The sequence below is a fragment of the Cibotium barometz genome, chromosome 34 (genome assembly GCF_041138505.1).
Source record: "Cibotium barometz isolate CiBa-2024 chromosome 34, ASM4113850v1, whole genome shotgun sequence".
In the NCBI taxonomy this organism is placed as follows: Eukaryota; Viridiplantae; Streptophyta; class Polypodiopsida; order Cyatheales; family Cibotiaceae; genus Cibotium; species Cibotium barometz.
In genome coordinates this window covers 32,918,625-32,945,119 of record NC_141079.1, presented here as the reverse complement: position 1 = coordinate 32,945,119, position 26,495 = coordinate 32,918,625, and the positions used below count along the sequence as shown (strand labels likewise).

The 26,495-nt window shown below is 40.8% G+C and overlaps 1 protein-coding gene and 1 long non-coding RNA gene across 2 annotated transcripts in view; both read left to right on the top strand.

Moving 5' to 3' along the window:
• The first annotated feature begins 8,430 nt into the window (after positions 1 to 8,430).
• The window catches only part of LOC147618931 (small ribosomal subunit protein uS17y-like), a 178,550-nt gene continuing 160,485 nt past the window's right edge, over positions 8,431 to 26,495 (top strand). The window contains exon 1 of the mRNA XM_086774098.1: positions 8,431 to 8,513. Within this exon, the coding sequence (XP_086630224.1) occupies positions 8,502 to 8,513 (12 nt within the window). The 5' untranslated portion in view covers positions 8,431 to 8,501. The remainder of the gene's footprint in view (positions 8,514 to 26,495) is intronic.
• Positions 8,673 to 20,783, top strand: LOC147618936 (uncharacterized). Its single transcript, XR_015261998.1, has 2 exons — positions 8,673 to 8,706; positions 20,692 to 20,783. It is a non-coding gene; the product is annotated as an uncharacterized LOC147618936 (long non-coding RNA).

Sequence of the window (26,495 nt, the reverse complement as noted above, 5' to 3'; positions counted from 1 at the left end):
TAGTAGATTGTTGATTTCTTGTGTATAATTATTTGCTGCTCTATCAGCCTCTTGATCACTTTATTGAGGAAATGTCTTCCTTTCAAGAGCGCTGACTATCTCAATTGGGCATTTGGATCTTGTCATTATCATTTTGTACAGAAATTTGACCACCACTCATGATGCCTTGCAATCTTTCAAAGCTTTTACTTCTACCCACTTTGTGCAATAATCTGTGGAGCAACTAGTATGTACTTGTTTCCCATCCTCTTAGCTTCTGGCTTGAATGGGCCTACAAAGTCTAGACTCCATTTTTGAATTGGCTCGAGTGGTAGTATAAGGGTCTGAGGCATTCTGTTTGAATCATTTGAATGCCCAAGCCTTTGGCACATGTCACACTCTTTTACAAATGTGTGGGCATCTTTCAATGATGTTGGCCACCACTGTCCTACTTGGAACACTTTCCTTCCCATGATTTCTGTGGAAGAGTGGCCTCCACTAATCCCTCTATGTGCCTCTGCGCTCGAGCAAAGCTTGCTACTCATGTTCAGGAATGCCTCTTCTCAAAATCTGGTCTATGCCCATTTTATATAACCATCCTGCCACCACCACCGCGAATGACTTACCTCAGAGAGTAGCGAGCAAAGCTTGCTACTCATGTTCAGGAATGTCTCTTCTCAAAATCTGGTCTATGCCCATTTTATATAACCATCCTGCCACCACCACCGCGAATGACTTACTTCGGACAGTCAGCTTTTTCCTCTAATCCCTTGACATGTACTATAGAAAAGACAAGTTGGAAAGGAATTGCAGTATTTCATCATACCAACTTAGTCTCTCTTCATCTATGATGAAGAGGTGTGCATCTGGGAAATCATCCTCCATCCCATCTGGAGCTTCTCCTTACTCCAGTCTAGATAGAAAATCTGCAACTGCATGTTTATTCCTGGGGTGTGTTTTATTGTGAACTCAAACACTTACAGTAATAGCATCCATATGGCTAGTTTCATTGTTAATTCTAGCTGGTTTACTAGATACAAGAGTGCCTTATGGTCCACATGAAATTCGAAAACATTCCCCAACAGATAATGCCTCAATTTGTTGATTGAGTGAATCATCCCTAGTGATTCCTTTTCTGTGGTGGTGGAATAATTTCTCTTAGTTTTTGACAACCTTTTACTTGCATAATACACTGGTCGGAACCATCTTTCATGTGATTCCTACATTAAAGCACTTCTTATGGCCAAGTCAGAGGCATCCACAAAAACGTGAAACACCAACTCAAAGTTTGGCTACTAGAGAATCGATGCCGAAGATAGCATTCATTTCAGATTTTGGAATGCTTCATGATATGCTCCTGACTAGACATATTCCACATCCTTTACAGTTAGGCTGTACAAAGGTATTGTTACATTTGCCAGGAATCTCATAAACCTACTATACCACTTAATTAATCCTACGAATCTTGCTAACTCCTTATTATTCTTAGGTGGTTGCAGCTTTACTATGATCTCGACTTTCGTCGACTCTAAGTTTGCTAGTCTTTCTATGAAAACTATGTGTCTCCCCAACAAGGATCCACTTGTGACTGCAAAGGCACACTTAGCTTTGTTAAGACTCAATTTGTCCTTTCTGCATTTTTCTAGACACATTATTAAGTGCTTTATGTGATCTTCTTTTTTCCCAAACACACTGAAGTCATCTACAAAAACCCTCATGAAGGTGGTCAAATATTCATATAATATTTCTTGCACCATTCTTTGGAATGTGACTGGAGCATTCTTCAATCCGAAGGTCATCACATTAGAGGCGAAAGCCCCCCATTCGGTCTCACAAATGTCGTTTTCTCTTTGTCTTCTAGAGCCATGCGCACTTGGTTGTAGTTGCTGAATCCATCCACCAGAAATGAATATACCTCATGTCATGTACAACATCCAATAGTGAGTATATGAATGGTAGAGGGAATGGATTTGTATTGTGGAGGCATTCAACTTTGTGTAGTCTATGCAGACTCTAAGCTTCCCATTCTTCTTGGGGACAACGATTATACATGACAACCATTCTACTTTGTCTATTGGGTAGATGAATCCCACTCTTAATAGCTTATCTATCTCCTCCTTGACTTGCTTGGCATAGTTAGGATTCATCTTATACCTACTCTACCTTATTGGAATTGCATCCTCCTTCAAATTGATCTTATGCTGATAGAAGTTGGGATCAATTCCCTTCTTGTCAAAGTAGTTTCACATGCAAATACATCTTTGTAAGATCTCAACAGACAGCTCCAAGAGTTTTTCTCTAAATTCGTGACTCAGTTTTGCACTGACTTTTACTGTTTTGGGCTCTTGGTCATCTCCTACTTTATCTCTTCAAGCTCATCTTCTTGCACTCTGATGTTATATCTCTTCGATTTGCCTTCTTCTTTCTTAATAACAAACATGGCCTTTTCTTACTATGCATGTATCTCTGTTATCTTGTCCTGATTGTCTTGAATTTCTTTATTTTCTCCCCCATTTTGTTGATTTTGATGTCCTTCATTCATTAGCACCTCAGGTTGGGTAACCAGGATCTCCCCCATTTTTATCTTCAAGCTCATCTTCTTGCACTCTGATGTTATGTCTCTTCGATTTGCCTTCTTCTTTCTTGAGAACAAACATGGCCTTTTCTTGCTATGCATGTATCTCTGTTATCTTATCCTGATTGTCTTGAATTTCTTTATTTTCTCCCCCATTTTGTTGTTTTTGATGTCCTTCATTCATTAGCACCTCAGGTTGGGTAACCAGGATCTCTGGATCATACCTTTGGACAATCTACTCTATGTCCACTTCAAAGAGCGACAACAGGTCCGGATTCTTTGTCAGGATCTGCTCTTCTTTATCATCTTCCACTCCTTCCAAGTAGTTTAGACCTTCTGCATGGAATGGTCGAGACTGGCCAGACTCGTCTTGTCCTTCCCTGCGATGCATACTTTCTTCTTTCCTTTTTGGATTGTAATCCTGTCAGTTTCCCAGTTGTGTTTAATTTTGCCACTCTTGAGACATAGTCTTTCTAACAACATGGGATATGCACCCGAGATCTCAGTCATCTTTAGGACTTTAAATATGAAAGTGAACATACATCCTGCCACTTCAATTTGCTCTCCTCTGATGATTCCAACTGGCCGAACCCTTCTTTAATCAGCCATCCTGATCTAGAACGGAGCAAGTTGCATTTCTATAATTCCTAGCTTCTTCACCAGGCTATTTGATATTATATTAACTCCCAATCCTCCATCTAGGATGACTCATAATACTGTTTGCCCTCTTATTTTTATAATCACTTCAAGAATAGATGTGTCGCAGTCCTAAACTGTTTCCACATTTCTACACTCTGCAAATCCAAATTCTCCATTTCTTGAATGGGCACTTGCACCAATTTTCACTTGGCACTCTATGGCTTGGAGAAACTCTTGCCTATAAGTTGGGTACTAGATTCAACATTTAATCTAGTATGATCAGCTTCATTTTGCTGAGATCCTCCCATAGGTCATATTCCTCCCCAGGGTTGTTGCACCTCACTTTGTTCATCTTTCCTTCTTCTTTATTGGCTTCTCTTTCTTTTTCATGACCTTCCTATGTTAGTTCTTTTATCCAGACTTGTTCCAGATTCTTTTCAAATTCCTTTTGCAAGATGCTTTTACTGCTCTAGGCTATTTTAGGCTCCAACTGGCATTCCTGAATCCCTTCTTTAGTCATCTTCACACTGCCTAGTGAGAGAGAGCTAATATAAGAGTATAAGCTAGGTTGTTATGTGTGGGTAAATTTGTCATGATTTATAACAATTTGTCCTTTAAATATGCTTGAGCTTCATTATTTTATAAAAGTACTTATCTAGTAGTCATAGTTGGAAAGTTTTGTAGTTCTTGGGATGCTCAAGCATGTGTGGTTAGCTATTGGGATGATGATTCTAATAATTAGGAAAAAGGTCATTTTGTCTAAGTTGATAATTACCTCTTTTAAAGTGGGAATTCAATCTTTTAATGTTAAGAATAATGGCCTAACCACTTATTTGTCATGGTGTGGTAAATTAGGATGCATTGTATAAATGCCTTTTGATTGTTTAAATTCTTGGTTGAGCTATTTTCTTGGAATTTGTGTGCTAATCTTATGGCAAGGTTATATGATAAGTCAATGTTTGGTATGAATTCTTATTTGGGTCTTTCCATGGATTAGTGAAGGGACTGAATAAGTGTGGGTGTGTCTCTAAGGGATCCAACACAAAAGATTTCAACTATTGGAATTAGTTAACAAGAACAAACAAGACGTGGATATGAGTATTAGTTCCAAGTCTTAAACATGAGAACTAGTTCCAGACTTTGTCACAAAATATAATTGTGAATCTCATTTAGGGACAATCTAGACATTGCATGAAATTTGTTAAGGATTCTAAGGATCAAAAAATGAACCCCTAGTTGAACTTTTATTGGAGACTCAATCCCAGGGATGGAGCTAGATGAACACATCAAGATATGGAATAACCAAAGGATTAGATCGATTTATATTCATTGCTTTATGTGTATGCAAACTGAAGGACTTTTTGGGTGAGGATGGCCTCCCATCCGAAGGATGGACACCAATCTTCACGTGTGGGGGGGGTGGTGATCCAAATGATTCCACTGACTTATCAATGAAGGAAAGATGAGGCATTGAGGGGTATTGAGCCAATCCCCTCCTCCACTAGGTGTGACCAGGACAAGGTCTTAGGATGTAGTCCTTGGAAAGACCATGACCCACGACTCCTGGAAAAGTCATGAAGTGGCTTGAATCAGAAATCTTAGGGTAGTATATTCATGTATTGGACCAATGGAAGTACGAAGGTCAAGCTAATAAGGTATTTGGAGATGAATCTAGTATGGGCAATCAATGAACTTGCACAATGATGAGGACCTTACCTCAAGTGAAAGAATTATTTCAAGATAAACTTGATTTGAATGGATGTTTTTTTGTCTAAATGAACTTAAGGGAATACCTTAAATCCATCCATAGGGACCAAGTGGAGGGTGGTGGTGGTGGATCAAAGGGTCCACAACCCAAGCTTCAATACAAGCTCGAGCCTCCTTCTTCATTTCCTTGACAGAAGCGATGAAAAGAATAAACTAGAATTGTATTCCCCTTCTACCAAAAAGTTTTTAAATTGACCAAAAATTTGATATTGATTTTGAGACCCTCTTGGGTTTGGAGGAATGTCTATCCAGATCCCAAGAGGGGGAAGCTGGGTTGGGCCTCACAATAAGCTTTTTCTAGCTTGTTGTTGTAAGGGCTAACCGAGGTTTATAATGCAAGCAACAAAATGCTCCTCTAATTCTTAAGATTTATAGATATCTTTATTCAAATTTTGATAAATTCATCAAGAATCCAAGATCTAAATCAATATTGTCAAATCAAGAGTATAATTTCAAAGAAAATAACAATGGCAAGAGTATAATGCAAAGGTCAATACTCCTTGTTAGGTGAGCAACATGATCAAATGGATCAAATTAACCCATTTTTCTCTAGAAATCTTACAAAAATGGTGAATGCATTGAGAATAATAATAGGAGTGCAAGTTAAATTAATGAAGAAGTCACGTTACTATTGCTGCATTACATGAATTGTTCCATGCTTTACATTTATGCTTAATTAAGAAACAATGGAGTGCTGCAAAAGAGATAAATAAGTGTAAATATGATCTTGTGTTTGTCAAGGTAATCTTTGTGTTTATGCATTCCAACAAGCATTTCCATATCATGAGGTGCATTGTACACTCGAAAAAGTATCCTTAGGGAAGCTCAAAAGAAATAATATCAAGACTTTAAATATTACAACAAGAGGTGCATATTAAAAGTAGGTCCTAGTAGATAATATTTAGAATGGTTGGTGTACCAATATCACACTTCAAAATACTTTTAGCATATGTATAAAAATATGTAAGGGTGCAGAGTTGGCATGCTTCATTTAAAGTATGAGAATCAATCCTTCTCTTTTAATCTGTCCATGGTCATAATAATCTCAATGATCAATGTTCATTGATATGTTCAATCAAACAATAACCAACAAAAATGGACTCATGCAACTAATCCATTCCTATGCTTATAGATGGAGTATGAGCAAATTTCCAATAGGGCGTGAACAAGTTTTTGTTGGAATTTGGAATCATATGTGTATGCGTTCACCAATGTTGTGTTTAACCCTTGTATGTGCATGAGGGTATGGCTAAGCTTTTGCAAGAGTGTAAAGATGTATTTGACATGCCCAAATCCTTGCCACCTAAGGGGGATGTTGATCATGGAGTTGAGCTTGAGCCAAATGCCAAGCCGATCAAACCCCCTTATTGTCTCCCAAAGGTGGAGAAGGATAAAGTTGCCAAGAAAGTGAAGGAACTAATTGATATTCATTCTCCTTTGCTTCACCCGTTCTCTTGGTAAAAAAGGAAGTTGGTTCCTTCCACAGATGTATTGATTATAGGGATCTCTTAACAAGATCTCTATAAAGAATAGATACCAATTCACAAGGTCCCAAAGGTGGAGAAGGATGAAGTTACCAAGAAAGTGAAGGAACTAACCGATATGGGATGGGTGGAACCAATTTAATCTCCATTTGCCTCACTTGTTCTCTTGGTCAAAAAGAAAGATGGTTCCTTTCGCATGTGTATTGATTATAGGGATCTCTTAATTAATAAGATCTCTATCAAGAATAGATACCTAATTCCTTGCATAGATGACTTCCTTCATGAGCTCAAGGGAGCAAGGGTGTTCTCTAAGATTGATTTGAGATTGGAATACCATCAAATTTGTATGAAGAGGGTGATGAGCATAAATTTGCCTTTAGAACCGAAAGGGGTCTTTTTCACTTTATGGTGATGCCGTTTGGTCTATGCAATGCATCCGAAGCCTTGATGATGAATAAGGTACGTCAGCCTACCTCTTCAAATAGGTCCTTGTATTCTTTGATGACATCTTGGTATATAGCAAGGACGAGGAAGAACACTTGAGGCATGTGAGAGAAGTATTGGATGTGAGAGAGCCAACCACCTTTATGCGATGGAAAGCAAATGCACGTTCATGGCACATGAGGTGGAATACCTTAGCTATATTGTGGGCAAAGATGGCATTGGAGTGGATCCAAGGAAGGTCTAATTCTACTCAACTAAGAGGGTTTCTTTGTCTATCATCATTCTATGGGAGATAGATAATTTGAAGAGGAGGGCATTCTTTTGGGATGCCCACCACGGCTAACAAGAGCTTTGAAGAGCTGAAAAATATGCTCACTTTAGCCCCTACGCTTGTGTGTCTGGATTTATTAAAGCATTTCACCACATGAGGGTAGATGCATGTGGAAGAGGCATTGGGGTTATCTTGTATATCGACCATGGAGTGATTGCATATGAGAGAGTTGAAAGCTACATGATAAGGAGATACAAATGCATGTATGTTGATCAAGAGATGATTGCTATCTCACATGCCATTAAGAAGTGGGTGGCATCACTACCTCTATGGGAGTAGATTTTATTCGAAGGGTGCTCGATGCTAAAATATTTCTTATGTCAGCCCAATCTCTCTCCCAAGCAATGAAGGTGGGTTTCTACTCTTCAAATTATGACTCTAGATCACTTACACAAAGGGGGAAGGACAATGTGGTTGCCGATTCACTCTCTAGAATATGGGCATGTTCATTAGCAGCCATATCAGAGGTGCATAGTGATTGGATCATTGACATACAAGAGGAGTACTTGCTCGACGAAGACGTATCTCAAACGAAGAGGAGTACTTGCTCGACGAAGAGGTATCTCAAACGGTACAGAAAATACAAGATCCTTATCCATTTGGCATTTTAAACATCTTGAGACAAAAGCATACACGTCTCTCTCCAAAGTCCTTTCCAATGAAACCATTTTCTCACAATATCATAAGTCTTGAAGAGACCCAACTGACTTGCCAATGGCATGGAATGCATTTCTTTAAGTACCTTTCATCATTCAAGCAAAAGGTGTTTGAAGAAATGCATTCCATGCCATTGGGGCAGGTCACTTGGGTCTCTTCAAGACCTATATGATAGCGTGAGAAAGTGCTTTCATTGGGAAGGACTTTGGAAGAAATGCCAAATGGATAACAGAGAGACATGGTTTGATTCTGGCCTACTTTGCCCTCTCACTTTGCAGCAGCGAGAAGGGTTGAGATAAATAAAGGGCCCAAGGAGTGTTAATTCCTCTCAAAAAAGAAAAAAGGTTTAACTAGATCTAATGCGTTTGAAAAAAAAAGTTTATATTAATTGTTCCAAATCTATCATACACCAGAGCCAGAAAAAGAATATAAATAAATATTATTGGTCAAAAAAAAAGTTTAGATCTAATGCTTTGGAAGAAAAAAGTTTAGATGAAAAATGTGGAATAAAAAATGTTGTATAAAAGAGGAACCCTAACATTTTGAAGGTTTCTTCTACTGAGGCTTCTTCGTCCATCTCTCTGAAGCGTGTGCTGTGTGTTGAGCGGCCTGCCTACATTCAGCTATGGCAGAACAGGTGCGGTGTCCGATTCCCTCCTCTTTTTGTCATCTACACAACCTCTCTTCCTCTCACCGTTTGCTCTTTTCTGCTGCAGACGGAGTGCGCTTTCCTCAAGCAGTGGAAGGTTTTTCTCAGGTGACTCTTCCTCTTTTATGGTCTGCTTCCTGTTTTTCTTTAGGGTTTAAGACTCCCAGAGAAGCCATTGAAGGTAGTGCTATGCCATTTAATGTCATTATAATGTGATTTGTTTGTTTTAGGTATAATTAATTGAGGGCACGGCTTGCTGTCCAATGCGAACCGAAACTTTGTCTGTGTTTTGGGTTACGGAGGCCATTCAAGGTGGGATTTGCACGTTGTGTTGTGATAAGCATATGAGATAACCAATTGAAGCTAGGGTTTCTGGTAAATGCGAGTGTCATACTAGGGTTTAAAATCCTTAGAAGGATCCATTAAAGCTAGGTTTCCTTAGGTAAGTGCAAGTGTCACCAACTTGGACAGATTACCAAAGTTGCCATCTAGGGTAGGGTTTTTATTCAGGTTTTCCCAAGTATCTTCCTTTGTATCAGGATCCTAAGGCTCCTAGGGTATGTTTTACATTTATTTTCAAGTTATTGAGATGCGATTAGCACTTTAATAGGCCTCAAGGCTCCTGAAAAGACCTTTCAGATGTGGTAGTTTGTAGTTATGTGTTAAACTTGGTAAGAACCCTACGATATTTAGGAAATAGCAGCTCTGTAGTGGGGTTATTTTGGGTCTGATGGAGTTTATAGCCAAAGCCTCCTTAGGCATTCCTGTAGGCAGGCAGCTTGTTGAGCTGTCTTGAAGTATGGTGGGTATTGGCTATGACATCATATTTTTCATGATATAATGCCTATACAATGAGGCCCTGTCAAATCCCCACGGATCTCCTCGTGATCGATATTGGTATATGGACTCGAATCCTGCAAACAAACGAACAAACAAACAAGGGGGTGCAGGCCTGACTCACCTCCCAACCATGACAGCCGTGGGCAAGCCCACAATCTTGGCTGTCCCCACCGAGCCACGAGCTGAGCTAACTAGTTTGACGTACCGACCAATCTCCTTCTCGCGACGTCCCATACTGCCACGAAGCTGCCGTCGCGGGCCTCGAGACTGCTGCGGACCTCGGCTGCGTAAAGCAGGTGCACGTCTGCACTAGATCCAGGCTCCAAGACCATAGAGCTCTCACAAACTCGCGAGACTCTCCATAATACAATAACTAACATTGGCCACCCTTTTATAGGCTCTTGGTTGGTCATCGGGCGTCCACACTTGGACGCTCGCCCGTCCATACTTGGGTGCCCGTCCGTTAGTATTTCCCTAACTCAGCTCGTCAATCAGCCTGCCTAGTTCCAAGCTTCCCCAAGCCTCGAAACTAGTCTTGCATGCGTATAGCACACGGTAGATACACACTGTGCACATGACATACTCCCCTTCCTCTAAGAGCTCACTCCTGAGCTCACTAAAAAGCCAGGGTAATCTGTCTGAAGAGTAGTCAATGTCTCCCATGTAGCGTCCTCCTCAACACGATCCTTCCACTTGATCTTGATAAGTGTATTACGCAATCTTCTTTCACGAAATCCAAGAATCTTTTCAGGTTCGTGCGGAACAAATGTCATATTCTCAACATCTATAATTTCTTGAGGAGTAACTAACTGATCTGTTCCACCCAGTACTTCCTTAAGTCTACTGACATAAAATACAAGATGAACTTTCACATGAGAAGGCAAATCCAATTCATATGCAACTGAACCAATCCGTCGTGTAACACGAAATGGTCCACGGTATCTAGGGGATAATTTTCGGAGATCTACCTGTCCGTAAAGTCTCGAAATCTTTCGGAACTCGCAAATACACCATTGTTCCTTCAGAGGTGAACGATGTCTATTAGAATAAAACCTGTCTCGGTCTTGAGCACTTCTAATAGATTCCTTTGCAACTTGTAACATTTCCTGCATGTCTTGCAAAAAATTACGTGCTGCATCATGCTGAAGTCCTGAGAATCCTACTGTAACAGGTGATCGAGGTTGAAAATCATACATAAGCATGAAAGGACTAAACCCTGTTGAAACCGATCCCGTCAAGTGGGAAGACTCCGTTGGACACCCACACGCTTAATAGCATAACTTTAAAACCACAATTTGAAATGGACAACTTAATATAACTTGAAATTGAAATGAAATGAAATGGAAAGATGGACACCAGCACTGGGGCCGAAACGGGCCGACCCCCCTCTCAATATATGATATATTTATTGGGAGTATTTAATAAATACAATGCTCCATGGGTTCCAAGAACCAGATGATGTCCATGTACATATGAAAATAGTATCAAACAAATAGATTCGAAGTCGACGTTCGAAGTAGACGCTCGAAGCAGAATGACCACTAGCGTGGTCCAATCTCTACGGTCCTGTGCTTTCACTGGACTCCGCGGAGAGCGCCTCACTGGTGTTCCGAGACCATGCACAAACATGCGCTCTCGTACTAACGCCTGGCTCTCCCGATCTCAGCACCTCTAGACCGAGGTTCTCCAATAGAGCTTGGACTCGAACGGGTGTTACCGTGGGGAAAGAATCCCTTAGCAAATTTAACACAAAGTACTTTATTTCAATCTGTAAATTCACTTACTTGTGGATGGCAAAGGAAGTCCAATACCCATATGTGTAGTTACTTTGAGGTAAACACCGAGATGAGCCACTTGAAGATGGAAGACGTCGCCTTTGGAAAGGAAGTGCAACCTGAATAGCTGGAGTGTGGCCTGTTGGTGGTGGAACAATAGCATGGCTGCAGAGTGCAGCGTATTGGAGAAGTACGCCCACGGTCTATCGGTAATGGTCACACAAACTGCTGCTATTGTATGCTGCTGAAAGATGGCCCACGTTTGCTTGCAAAAGAACAAGGCAACGCAGCCTGTGGGTAAACAGCCGCTAGATAAAGAGCTCAGCCACCTGTGAGAAAAGGGACGCCTGGCTGCTGTACACAGGCGCTTGGGGCTGCAGCCTATGTGGGTATTCACAGCCTGTGCAGTTTAGCTACGCCTGGCTGCAACTTGCGCAGCCCACCCGTAGGAGGAGGGGAGATGGTGGAGGCGCAGCCACCTGCAACAAGTACAGTCGCCTGTACTGGAGACTCAGCAGCATGTGGAGAAGCAGTCGCCTGAGAGAGAAGAAGCAGAGGTAGCTGCCTCATTGCTGTAGGAGCAGAAGCGTAGGAGATGGTCGCCGGTTCTTGATCTTCACGAAGATGGTGGAAGCGGGTGATGATCACGCTTGAAGGAGAAGGTTTTTTTTTATAAAATTAAAGTGGGGTTACACTATAGTGATTTCCACGCTTGCATGTGGGTGACCAGTGTGGGTAGGTGACCATGCCCACCCCCACACTCACTTAAGTGGGGCTCCCCACCTTGGCCCCTAAGTGGGTGCCCAAAGGAGGTGCCCACTTTTAAGTGGGCGTGAACCTGTAACCTTATAAATCAAAAGGTTAGAAATAAAGTATTAAAACAACATGTGCGATATACTTACCACCTGTTCACATGCACCAAAACTCGTCAGAATACAGAGCAGACTTCACGACTCACTGGCAGGCGTCCCCGCTCAGTAAGTAACACGTCAAGCAGGCAAACACAAAAATACATGTCATGTGAAAACAGTTTCAAACATGCAAAACATGTGTGCATGTGCAAATAGTAACATGGACATATCTCCCCTTCGTGGAACAAGTATAAAACATCTGTCGGCACAAAACTTGCACGACGTAAAACATAAAAACCTGGTCTTCCTATGGAGTGACAGTCCCATAGGTAAGACACAGTTCCAGGCACGAGTCTCCCTATGGTGTGACAGTCCCATAGGCAAAACACGGCACGAATACTGGCTCTTCCATGGCGTGACAATCCCATGGGTCGAACACAGTCCAGGTCATACTACACGGGTGGCACCAATCTGGCTCCCGTCCATACGACACCATCCTGCTAACACACGGGTGGCACCAGTCTGGCTCCCGTCCATGCAAGCAAAATACTGGCCTCTTCACACGAGACACCGGCGGCCTGGCCGGCCTCAAGTGAACAAGACGCAAAAACTGGAGATGGGCCAAATGGTCGGCCAATTGGTGACACCTGTACTTGTATGCTTAGTACTGTTATATGCAAATTCTAACATAGGAAGATAATCCTCCCATGAACTTTGTCTTTTGGATACATATGCTCGAAGCATATCCTCCAAAATCTGATTCACTCTTTCTGTCTGGCCATCAGATTGAGGATGATCAGAGGAACTCAAATTCAAAGTTGTTTCCAACTTCTCAAAAACAAGTTTCCAAAAATCACTCGTAAACTTAGAGTCCCTATCACTGACTATGTCCTGTGGGTAACCCGTACAGTCTAAACAATTGCTCGATAAACTGCCGAGCTAATTGCGTAGCTGTAATAGTCTTCCGGGTTGGTAACAATCTAGCCATCTTTGTCAAGCGATCTACCACAACCCAAATAGAATCATGGCCTTGATGATTTTTGGGGAATCAGGTAATAAAATCCATGGAAATACTTTCCCATTTATTACCTGGGATTTGCAAAGGATGCAACAACCCAGCCTGTCTAAAGCGTTCAGCTTTATTTGCCTGACAAATTTGACACTTGAGAACATAATCTTCAACATGCCCTTTCATCTTTGGCCAATAAAAAGTGTGTTTCACTAATGATAGTGTCCTATGTACCCCAGGGTGTCCAGCAGAAGGGCATCGTGACACTCCTTTAGAATCTTGGACCTGATGTTCGGGATCTGTGGCACACAAATTTTGTCATTACAGAACAGCAAACCATTCCGAATCATCCACTGGCCTCCTGTAGCCTGAATGGTAGACTGCTCAGTCATCAAGTCTTGGTCAATCAATGAGCTCCTGTCCTGGATCTTCTGCCAAAATGGACCAAAATAACTATCAGTCCTGCAAAGCCCTCTCAATGGCTGAAATAAGTCAGTAGAAATCTCGGTGAACGACAAAGTATTCACCTCCCTAATCCGACTAAGCGCATCTGCAATACTATTCATGCCGCATCACACACATACTTGATTGACTGATGATCAGTCAATACCACAAACTTGGAGCCATATAAATAATGTCTCCAAACCTTGAGAGCATGAATCACAGCATAAAGCTCCTTCTCAAGGGTTGGCCAACGAGATTGAGTGTCGTCTAGCTTTTTACTTTCAAAAGCAACCGGTCTACCATCTTGAAATAAAGCAGTCCTGATAGCATAGTCACTGGCATCAGTTTCAAGAACATAAGGCCGCGACTAGGATCAGGTAATGCTAAGATAGGTGCTTCCTTGACTTTATCTTTCAAAAGTCTGAAGGCCATATCCAAATCGCTATTCCAAGTGATAGGCTGATTTGACTTACGTCCACCACCTTTCAATAAGTCGGTCATCAGTAGTGTGCTGAGAGTACTCCCGTACAGATTTTCGAAGAAAAACAACAAAACTGAGAAAAGAAGGAAGCTGTTTCACTGTTCGTGGTATAGGCCAGTCCAGAACCTTCTGAACTCGGTCATAGTCAATGCTCAATCCATCTCGAGTGATCTTGTGTCCCAAGTAAATGATGTCGGTCATAAAGAACTCACATTTACTCAACTTAGCATATAGTCGATTCTGTCTTAGAATAGATAAGACAATCATGAGATGCCTGACATGATCCTCAAGAGTACGACTATAAATCAAAATATCATCAAGGAACACCACCACAAATTTTCCCAAATGTTCACGAAAAAGATCGTTCATCATTTGCTGGAAAGTGGCTGGAGCATTGGTTAGCCCAAAAGGTAATACGAGAAGATGGATTGAGCATGACTATGATCGAGTTCAGAAGATTCTGGACTGGCCTATACCATGAACAGTGAAACAACTTCGTTCTTTTCTCGATTTTGTTGTTTTTCTTTGAAAATTTGTACGGGAGTACTCTCAGCTCACACTACTGATGACCGACTTATTGAAAGGTCGTGGACATAAGTCAAATCAGCCTATCACTTGGAATAGCGATTTGGATATGGCCTTCAGACTTTTGAAAGATAAAGTCAAGGCAGCACCTATCTTAGCATTGCCTGATCCTAGTCTATCTTATGTTCTTGAAATTGATGCCAGTGACTATGCTATCCGGGTTGCTTTATTTCAAGATGGTAGACCGGTTGCTTTTGAAAGTAAAAAGCTAGACGACACTCAATCTCATTGGCCAACCCTTGAGAAGGAGCTTTATGCTGTGATTCATGCTCTCAAGGTTTGGAGACATTATTTATATGGCTCCAAGTTTGTGGTATTGACTGATCATCAGTCAATCAAGTATGTGTGTGATGCGGATGATTTGAGAGGAAGGAAAGCTCGTTGGACAGAGTTAATGCAAGATTTTGATTTTGAGATCCGTTATCGGAAAGGGTCCATGAATAGTATTGCAGATGCGCTTAGTCGGATTAGAGAGGTGAATACTTTGTCGTTCACCGAGATTTCTACTAACTTATTTCAGTCATTGAGAGGGCATTGCAGGATTGATAGTTATTTTGGTCCATTTTGGCAGAAGATCCAGGACGGGAGCTCATTGATTGACCAAGACTTAATGACTGAGCAGTCTACCATTCAGGCTGCCGGAGGCCAGTGGATGATTCGGAATGGTTTACTGTTTCGTAATGACAAAATTTGTGTGCCACAGATCCCGGACATTAGGTCCAAGATTCTAAAGGAGTGTCACGATGCTCTTCTGCTGGACACCCTGGGGTACACAGGACACTATCATTAGTGAAACACACTTTTTATTGGCCAAAGATGAAAGGGCATGTTGAAGATTATGTTATCAAGTGTCAAATTTGTCAGGCAAATAAAGCTGAACGCTTTAGACAGGCTGGGTTGTTGCATCCTTTGCAAATCCCAGGTAATAAATGGGAAAGTATTTCCATCGATTTTATTACCCGATTGCCAAGAACACATCAAGGCCACAATTCTATTTGGGTTGTGGTAGATCGCTTGACAAAGATGGCTAGATTTTTATCAACCCGAAAGACTATTAGAGCTACGTAATTAGCTCGGCAGTTTATCGAGCAATTGTTTAGACTGTGTACGGGTTACCACAGGACATAGTCAGTGATAGGGACTCTAAGTTTACGAGTGATTTTTGGAAACTTGTTTTTGAGAAGTTGGAAACAACTTTGAATTTGAGTTCCTCTGATCATCCTCAATTTGATGGCCAGACAGAAAGAGTGAATCAGATTTTGGAGGATATGCTTCGAGCATATGTATCCAAAAGACAGAGTTCATGGGAGGATTATCTTCCTATGTTAGAATTTGCATATAACAGTACTAAGCATACGAGTACAGGGTTTATTTAGTCCTTTCATGCTTATGTATGGTTTTCAACCTCGATCACCTGTTATAGTAGGATTCTCAGGACTTCAGCATGATGCAGCATGTAATTTTTTGCAAGATATGCAGGAAATGTTACAAGTTGCAAAGGAATCTATTAGAAGTGCTCAAGACCAAGATAGGTTTTATTCTAATAGACATCGTTCACCGAGAGAGTTCTCTGAAGGAACGATGGTGTATTTGCGAGTTCCGAAAGATTCCGAGACTTTACGGACAGGTAGATCTCCGAAATTATCCCCTAGATACTGTGGACCATTTCGTGTTACACGACGGATTGGTTCAGTTGTATATGAATTGGATTTGCCTTCTCATGTGAAAGTTCATCCTGTATTTCATGTCAGTAGACTTAAGGAAGTACTGGGTGGAACAGATCAGTTAGTTACTCCTGAAGAAATTATAGATGTTGAGGATATGACATTTGTTCCGCACGAACCTGAAAAGATTCTTGGATTTCGTGAAAGAAGATTGCGTAATACGCTTATCACGGAATACAAGTTCAAGTGGAAGGATCGTGTTGAGGAGGACGCTACATGGGAGACATTGACTACTCTTCAGAGAGAGTACCCTGGCTTTTTAGTGAGCTCAGGAGTGAGCTCTTAGAGGAAGGGGAGTATGTCATGTGCACAGTGTGTATCTACCGTGTGCTATACGCATGCAAGACTAGTTTCGAGGCTTGGGGAAGCTTGGAACTAGGCAGGTTGATTGACGAGCTGAGTTAGGGAAAGACTAACAGGCGGGCACCCAAGTATGGACAGGCGGGCAAGCACCCAAGTATGGACGGGCAAGCGCCCAAGTGTGGACGCCCGATGACCGGTCAAGAGCCTATAAGGGTGGCCAAGGTCAGTTATTGTATCATAAAGAGTGTCGCGAGTTTGTGAGAGCTCCATGGTCTTGGAGCTTGGATCTAGTGCAGACATGCACCTGCTTTACGCAGCCGAGGCTGGCAGCAGTCTCGAGGCCCGCGAGGGCAGCTTCGTGGCGGTATGGGAGGTTGTGAGGAGGAGATTGGTCGGTACGTCAACCTAGTTAGCTCAGCTCATGGCTCGGTGGGGGACAGCCAAGACTGTGGGCTTGCCCACGGCTGTCATGGTTGGGAGGTGAGTCAGGCCTGCACCCCCTTGTTTGTTTGTTTGTTCGTTTGTTTGCAGGTTTCGAGTCTATTCCAAGATCGATCAAAGATACTCGGGAATGCTATGTTATGCATCTAGAGAATGTAGACTTGTTATTAGGGATTGAGTAGTTTAAGACTCTTGAAGTCCAGATAGATTGGTCTAGTCATATTTTTTCTTTTCAGCATAGGGACACCCAGTATAGTATTTTAGGTGATTGTATTCCTCCCTCTCAGGGACCTCTTGTAAATACACTTGATTTTGGAAATATAATGGATTCTTCTTTGTATACCGCTTTCCATTGTGTATTGATTCCACTTTCTTCCTTGGATGTAAATGAATTAAGTGTGTTTGAAAGCAAAGAATTAAAGAAGATACTTGATTCGTTTCAAGACGTATTTCCTAAGGAACGCCATCGGATTTACCACCTGAACGGGCAGTAGATCATCGTATTGACTTAATCCCTGGTGCTCATGTTGTGAGTATTCCACCTTATAGGATGAGCCAAGCCGAGGAAGATGAGTTGGCTAAACAACTCGAAGATTATTTGAGGATGGGCCAGATCCGTCCAAGTAAATCACCTTGGGGTGCACCTGTGTTGCTTAGGAGAAAGAAGGACAATACTTGGAGGATGTGTATAGATTACAAGAGATTGAACAAGCTGACCATTAAGAACCGTTATCCTCTCCCTAGATCAGATGACCTGATTGACCAGTTAGCAAGAGCGAAATATTTCACGAAGATAGATTTCCATGCTGGCTATCACCAGATATGTATTCATGAAAGGCATGTCGAAAGAACCGCCTTTCGGACTAGGTATGGTTACGAGTTTCTCGTATTACCTTTCCAGCAAATGATGAACGATCTTTTTCGTGAACATTTGGGAAAATTTGTGGTGGTGTTCCTTGATGATATTTTGATTTATAGTCGTACTCTTGAGGATCATGTCAGACACCTCATGATTGTCTTATCTATTCTAAGACAGAATCGACTATATGCTAAGTTGAGTAAATGTGAGTTCTTTATGACCGACATCATTTACTTGGGACACAAGATCACTCGACATGGATTGAGCATTGACTATGACCGAGTTCAGAAGGTTCTGGACTGGCCTATACCACGAACAGTGAAACAACTTCGTTCTTTTCTCGGTTTTGTTGTTTTTCTTCGGAAATCTCTACAGGAGTACTCTCAGCCCCTATTGATGACCGACTTATTGAAAGGTCGTGGACGTAAGTCAAATCAGCCTATCACTTGGAATAGCGATTTGGATATGGCCTTCAGACTTTTGAAAGATAAAGTCAAGGAAGCACCTATCTTAGCATTACCTGATCCTAGTCGGCCTTATGTTCTTGAAACTGATGCCAGTGACTATGCTATCGGGGCTGCTTTATTTCAAGATGGTAGACCGGTTGCTTTTGAAAGTAAAAAGTTAGACGACACTCAATCTCGTTGGCCAACCCTTGAGAAGGAGCTTTATGCTGTGATTCATGCTCTCAAGGTTTGGAGACATTATTTATATGGCTCCAAGTTTGTGGTATTGACTGATCATCAGTCAATCAAGTATGTGTGTGATGCGGATGATTTGAGAGGAAGGAAAGCTCGTTAGGCAGAGTTAATGCAAGATTTTGATTTTGAGATCCGTTATCGAAAAGGGTCCATTAGTATTGCAGATGCACTTAGTCGGATTAGAGAGGTGAATACTTTGTCGTTCACCGAGATTTCTACTGACTTATTTCAGTCATTGAGAGGGCATTGCAGGACTTATAGTTATTTTGGTCCATTTTGGCAGAAGATCCAGGATGGGAGCTCATTGATTGACCAAGACTTGATGACTGAGCAATCTACCATTCAGGCTGCAGGAGGCCCCAGTGGATGATTCGGAATGGTTTATTGTTCCGTAATGACAAAATTTGTGTGCCACAGATCCCGGACATTAGGTCCAAGATTCTGAAGGAGTGTCACGATACCCTTCTGCTGGACACCCTGGGGCACAAAGGACACTATCATTAGTGAAACACACTTTTTATTGGCCAAAGATGAAAGGGCATGTTGAAGATTATGTTCTCAAGTGTCAAATTTGTCAGGCAAATAAAGCTGAACGCTTTAGACAGGCTGGGTTGTTGCATCCTTTGCAAATCCTAGGTAATAAATGGAAAAGTATTTCCATGGACTTTATTACCGGATTGCCAAGAACACATCAAGGCCACGATTCTATTTGGGTTGTGGTAGATCGCTTGACAAAGATGGCTAGATTTTTACCAACCCGGAAGACTATTACAGCTACGCAATTAGCTTGGCAGTTTATCGAGCAATTGTTCAGACTGTACGGGTTACCGCAGGACATAGTCAGTGATAGGGACTCTAAGTTTACGAGTGATTTTTGGAAACTTGTTTTTGAGAAGTTGGAAACAACTTTGAATTTGAGTTCCTCTGATCATCCTCAATCTGATGGCCAGACAGAAGAGTGAATCAGGTTTTGGAGGATATGTTTCGAGCATATGTATCCAAAAGACAGAGTTCATGGGAGGATTATCTTCCTATGTTCCTATGTTAGAATTTGCATATAACAGTACTAAGCATACGAGTACAGGGTTTAGTCCTTTCATGCTTATGTATGGTTTTTAATCTCGATCACCTGTTACAGTAGGATTCTCAGGACTTCAGCATGATGCAGCATGTAATTTTTTGCAAGATATGAAGGAAATGTTACAAGTTGCAAAGGAATCTATTAGAAGTGCTCAAGACCGAGACAGGTTTTATTCTATAGACATCGTTCACTGAGAGAGTTCTCTGAAGGAACGATGGTGTATTTGCGAGTTTCGAAAGATTCTGAGACTTTACGGACAGGTAGATCTCCGAAATTATCCCCTAGATACTGTGGACCATTTCGTGTTACACGATGGATTGGTTCAGGTGCATACGAATTGGATTTGCCTTCTCATGTGAAAGTTCATCCTGTATTTCATGTCAATAGACTTAAGGAAGTACTGGGTGGAACAGATCAGTTAGTTACTCCTCAATAAATTATAGATGTTGAGGATATGACATTTGTTCCGCACGAACCTGAAAAGATTCTTGGATTTCGTGAAAGAAGATTGCGTAATACGCTTATCACGGAATACAAGATCAAGTGGAAGGATCGTGTTGAGGACGCTACATGGGAGACATTGACTACTCTTCAGAGAGATTACCTTGGCTTTTTAGTGAGCTCTTAGAGGAAGGGGAGTATGTCATGTGCACAGTGTGTATCTACCGTGTGCTATACGCATGCAAGACTAGTTTCGAGGCTTGGGGAAGCTTGGAACTAGGCAAGTTGATTGACGAGCTGAGTTAGGGAAATACTAACGGACGGGCACCCAAGTATGGACGGGCAGGCGCCCAAGTGTGGACGCTCGATGACCGGCCAAGAGCCTATAAAAGGGTGGCCAAGGTTAGTTATTGTATATGGAGAGTCTCGCGAGTTTGTCAGAGCTAAATATTTAATATCTATGTTTCTCTTGTGGATGTTTCATCAGTTAGAGGATATGTTTTAGTATTTCAGATGCTTCTTTACTCTACTTGTGCTGTTAATGCTTAACTATTGTAGTTTTACTGGATGTGTTATGTGACCTTATGTCAAGATGATGTAGTCTCATTCCTTTCATACATGCTTGTCTCAGGATGGTGTCAACTTTTAGAAGACCTCCAGCTTTAGCCCTTTGATGGTTGTGCATTTTGTTCTGCTTCAATACCCACTTTTCTTAATTTACATGATAGGCTTGTCAAGTTTGAAGTTTGACATGTGTTCTTGTTATTTGCTAGTGTATGCTAGACTCTTAATATTTAGGTATGGTGATTGATATGTCAAGATGTGCCCAATAAGGTTTACATATTAAGTGTTTCTGATTTAGGTTGACATACCTGATTCAGTTACTGTGGTTTACTTGTGAAAATCTTCACTTAAGGTTGATGCGTCTTCGTATGTATATGTGCTCATTTTGGAAGGAGTTTCCAAAGTTACTTGCTGAGTATGGGAACCCATCTGTACATACAAGGGGGTTTTGCTATCTTGAATTTGTTGTAGGTTGATAGAATGGACTCGATTGTGTTGTGTCTGACTTGACCCATGAATGGGCTGTGAAATATGAGTTGAAAGTAGATGAATTGCCTGTGGTTCTGTGCAGACCCTTTTCTGTCTGTGCTATGCCCTTGAGATTGTCATTTGACTCTCCCGAGTCTCATGTAAGTCGTAACTGTGAGTCCTCCCCTTTGTAGTGTGTATTGAGGATAATTGTTCCAGTAACCCTCGTTCTAATGTTTTGTTTACCCAATTCCATTTTCCTTGCACACCTCAGAATATGCATGTCCTCCACATTGTGCTTGCATAAGAGGTCTAAGCTAGAGCTGTAGGTGTGATGTACTTGGAGTTTGTATTGGTGACCTTTCAGCTTGAAAGGAATCGTAAGAATAATGCCACATGCATCAACATGTGCTACACGACATAATCAAACAGATGTTCTCAAATTCTTTCATATTCAATATACCTATTCACATAACTTGCTATAATCAGCCGCAAAATTAGTGTTATCCTAGTTTCTTGTTCAATATCAAATTTAATTTTTACTGTATGGACAAGTCTTGTGCTGCGGATCTAGGCAGAACTGTGAGTCCTCCCCTCTTTTTTTTTCTAGTGCGTATGTCATTATTGGAAGTGTAGTAGTAACGAGTGCTTGTTTTTTCTCTCATTTTTGGAAAGATGGTTATTGTAATTTTTTGTCTCTGATGCTCTCCGCTTCTCGTAGATCCCAAGCTGAAAAGAAACGAGACTGAACCAAGATACGCATTGAGTGGTTAAAGAGACAGCTCCATTTGCATACTTGCTTTTTTGACTCAGTGAATTTTGGGCAAGGGCCTGCTTTAAAAAATAATAATTTAGTACTTCAACCGCCAGGAAGAATCCAACTACATTTATGTGTTATTTGCTCTGCTTACATAGCCCAGTTGTGTAATTTTTAGAGGTGAAATTTAGAAATTCCGGTCGGAATTTTATGTTCCGATGGGATGAAACTTGTACATTTTAGTTATAAATCCCACGTAGCCCAGTTTGTAGTGTAATTTTCATGGCTGAAATTCAGAAATCTTGGTTGGAATTCGATGTTTCTTTTAATTTCAAGCGATGAAATTTGTATATTTTAGTTATAATCCAAGCATTTCTATGATTTTTAGTGACTTTCATGTCTAAATCGTAGTTAAGCTTAAGCATTGCCTTAAATTTAAAAAGTAAAGAAACAAAATAAAATTTCGAGCATTGATTGGAACTACACTGCAACTGAAGTCATGATACAGCAGCTGAAGTCATTATCCATCAGTTTTCCTGAAATTAATATGCACCTCTATGAGGACACTGTATTATAAGCAGCTATAAAATCAACCTTGTTTTGTTTTTATTAGTTTATGTGAGTGATTTTCCAACCTAGAGCCTTACATAATTGCTTGTCGATTTGTACAATTTTTGAATTAGAGGATAGAATCGCTCACTTGTGGTGATGATCACTGAGTGGGTATACATGTTCGGGCTCTTGCCCAAAAGGGTCAATGTACCCATCTCTCCCCACATAGCTATAAACAGCTTTCATCACTTGGCCATGTTGATAGCCACTTCAAAAAAAAAGAAAAAATAGGGAAAAAAAACTATGCTAATTCCAAGTGTGAGCCTTTGCCTTGGATGCAAAAAGTGGTCTTAGAGTTTTTGGGATCTTGGGTACCTTGGATGAGCTTTACTTAGACGGGCACTTTATATGGATGCCGTGCAGCTAAGGATAGTTGCAATACAACTCTCCTTTAATATACTTACTCACAAAGCTCATTCCCAAACTCCTCTTAAATATACTTTCACTAAGGCCTAATTCTTAGAATTTCATGTCTCGGGTAGGCTTATTTCATAAATGGAGAGTACATGATGCTGAGTTGAGATCATACAAAAAAAAAAGCTTACAAATGTGAGTTTGAACACGTGAGCCTACAGATGTGAGCTTGAATGCATGAATAATATATACATGAATCTAGAGGTGTGAACATGTGAGCTTGTAAATATGAACTTAAATACACGAACTTGGACATGTAAGTAAATATGTGAGTCTAGAGGCGTGAACCTATATATATGGGTTTGCAGACGTGAACCTATATATGTGCGCTTAGAGGCATGAACATATATATATATATATATATATATATGGGTTTGTAGACGTAAGTCTAGAGGTGTGAACTTGGACACGTGAGCCTAGAGACATGAAGCTAGTAAAAAAAAGATGTGAGCCTAGTGACATGAGGCTAAGGTAAGATCTTGACTTCAACATATTTGGCGCTATTGCCGAGGACTACCCTAAGGCTTAGCTATGTCCATCCATCCATTCCAAGCTATTGGGATCATCTAATTTTGCCAGGTGTTGCTTAAGAGGTCACACTTCAAAAAACATACAGTTTTGGAGTCATTGGATGTGTTTAATTATTGCGTTTGATTTTGATTTGAAGTTTTATTTGCATTAGGACATTCTAGTTTCATCTATTGGAAGGGGTAAACCCTTTTAATGGTGATTTGCATGAAATTGGAGCCGAAGAAGAGGCTTAGAATTAATTGCTTTGAGCTAAGAATAGCTTAGCAATTATAATTATTAGGAGTGGAATTCAGTCTGAAAACATGAGCTTTAAGCTCCATTAGGGTGGATTAGAGTGGTTTAGTTAATTGTGTTCATGAATTTCATAACTTTTATGCATTGTTTGAATCAAGCTCTAGTCAGTTGGATTAGAGTGGTATAGTTAATTGTGTTTATGCATTATATATTTTTTCATGCATTGTTTGAATTGGTAGCATAGAAGCATGTAAATCCATAAAAAATAATCAAAAAATACTTAATTGCTTTTATAACAATCATTAACTAGGATTATGACCATTATAATCACCTCTCATTAAGTCCAAAAAATCTTTGAAATACCAAAAACTAGGCCAAACCAGCTCTCGCGTTGGAGACGTGAGTCCAAAGTCCCACGCAAAAAGATGTGAAGCTTGATACATGAGCCTAGATATGTGAGACATGAGCCATGAGTTTGGACACGTGAGCCTAGAGACCTAACATTGTGCCAAACAACAATTATTAGTCTTAAAGACTCGTAAGGACATACCTACTCTTGTCCTTTGGGGATTTTCCTGTCATACAATCTATACCAGCAGGTATAAATTTTAAGAAAAAATAGTCTTTCATAATTATTAGGGAATTAAAGTATAATTATTACCTATTATCCAATAAGTGCACTCCAACCCTATTATAGGCCCAATTCTTAGAATTCCATGTCCCACAGGTAGGCATATTTCATAAATGGAACGTACATGGTGAGTTGAGTTCATACCAAAAAAAAGTGTACAAATGTGAGTGTGTTATGGGCTACCGCACCTCCCAAGAGGGAACTCCACACAACCGCAAATAGGAGAAGCAATAGACATAACAAACGTTGGGTACTTATCAATGCTTCGAGCTCACGTCCCTTGAGGCCCCCCAAGCTCCCTTTGGAAGCTCTACTCCTCTAAACTCCACCTCCATGCTATCATCGCGCGAAGTCGCTCGCACCATGAATGCAAGGCAATCAACCTTTCACTCTCTCACACACATGTATGCATGAAAGAGGCACATGTACTAGAGCACTCTCTCTCTCTCTCTCTCTCTCTCTCTCTCTCTCTCTCGTTTGACATTATGAGGTTCAATCACAACCGGTGATCTTGTTTGACACTCAACAATGCTAAGCATGCTCTCCTAAGCTTGCTTTTTGTGTTTGTCGTATGTCATGTGATCATGATTTTCAATTTGGACTGGCGGGCGGGTTCTAGTTTCTTGATTAGATTGTGAGGTGCACTGAGTGATGAGTCAGAACTTGTTTCATCCTCACTAAGTGACGTACTAGAACTTGTTTCATCTTCTAACTTTCCTTAGATTGGTAGGTTTTCATTATGTTTGCCCGTGCGATGAGAACGAACTTTCTTTTGGGCTTTTGTATTATATGTCGCACGTGGGTTTTGTGGTTTCAGGGGTAGCCTTTGAGGTAGATGCATTTGCATCATATGTAGCTTTTGGCCTTTTTGGAGTTACAACCGCCACAGGCTCCTTTCCCTTGTCCTTTATTTCAACCTTGGTTTTAATAGTTCGTTAGCCCTTGTTTTTCTTAGGTTTAGAAGGTTTTGCATCCTCTTTTGGTTTCTATTTGAAAACATGCTCTTCTACCCATTTCGAAGTGTTTTCTTTTGCATTCTTTTTAACTGTTTCTCATGCCTTGGATTTCAAGCATGTAAGCACAATGAAGGGTACTGTGGACTATTGCCCATTTTGTACACTCAAGATGTTAAGAGCTGTACTCTGCGCGAGAGAGGTTACATTAAAGCAACTCGCCTTGGGCAATCTTGGAATACGTGATTGATGCCACATCGTTCACATATGGGTTGCAAAGTGCCAGTGACTGTGGGCATGGAAGTATTCCAATCTGTGAAGTCTACCACTTTGTGCATTCCACGATAATAGAAACACACGTGTTCGCTTAACTGCTTCCTAAGCAATTTCTACCCTTGGGACTGTTTCTATTTGAGGTAAGGATAATTGTAGTATTGATGTAACTGTAGGTGAATTAGGACATTGAGATGTGTCGTGACCCAAAGCTTTGTAATGTTTGCAAAATTGAAAGACAAGCTTGGGGTATGCACATTGGGAATTGGGATGGTAGTGGTGGCAATGAACACAAGGCATTAGGTCCACCACTTTGGATGTTTTGTCTTGAGGGAGCTCATTCTCTCTTGGAGATTTTGGTTCAAAGCTTTTAAGAAAGCTGTGTAGAATTCAGGGAATGAAAATTTCGAGATCAATTTTTCTTTAACGTGTGTTTCACTTGGTTTAGATGAGGAACATCTCATATCGTGTACATCCTCCATCATGTTGTCATCTAAAGGTATTGCTTCTTTACAACAATGATCAAATGTTTTTGGATTGGATACAATGATCAACTTATGTAAGATGCTATTCTTTATGCCCATCATGAAACATCTGAGCATCGTTTAGTTTCTCCCATAGCTCACTTTGTGAGTCTAATATTTTTATTCGAAGGATAAAATCTCTAATGGTTTCAAACAAGGCCTTTTTTTTTTGGCTCCGTGAAAGCTTTTCACGTCGTGAAATGGACATAACTTTTCACATCGTGAAATGGGATATATTCCACAAAATTTTTTATTTTTTCCTTTTTGAAATGGACAAACCTTTTTCATGTCACAAAATAAACGGACCTTTTCACGTCGTGAAATGGAGTATTTCACGATTTGTTTTTTCGCAGCCGAACCTTTTCACACCGTGAAATGGGGTGACCTTTTCACACCGTGAAATGGGATATTTCACGGATTTTTTTCTCCTTTTTTGGAGTCTAAAGGAAAATTCAAGTTTTCTTGTGTGGACGA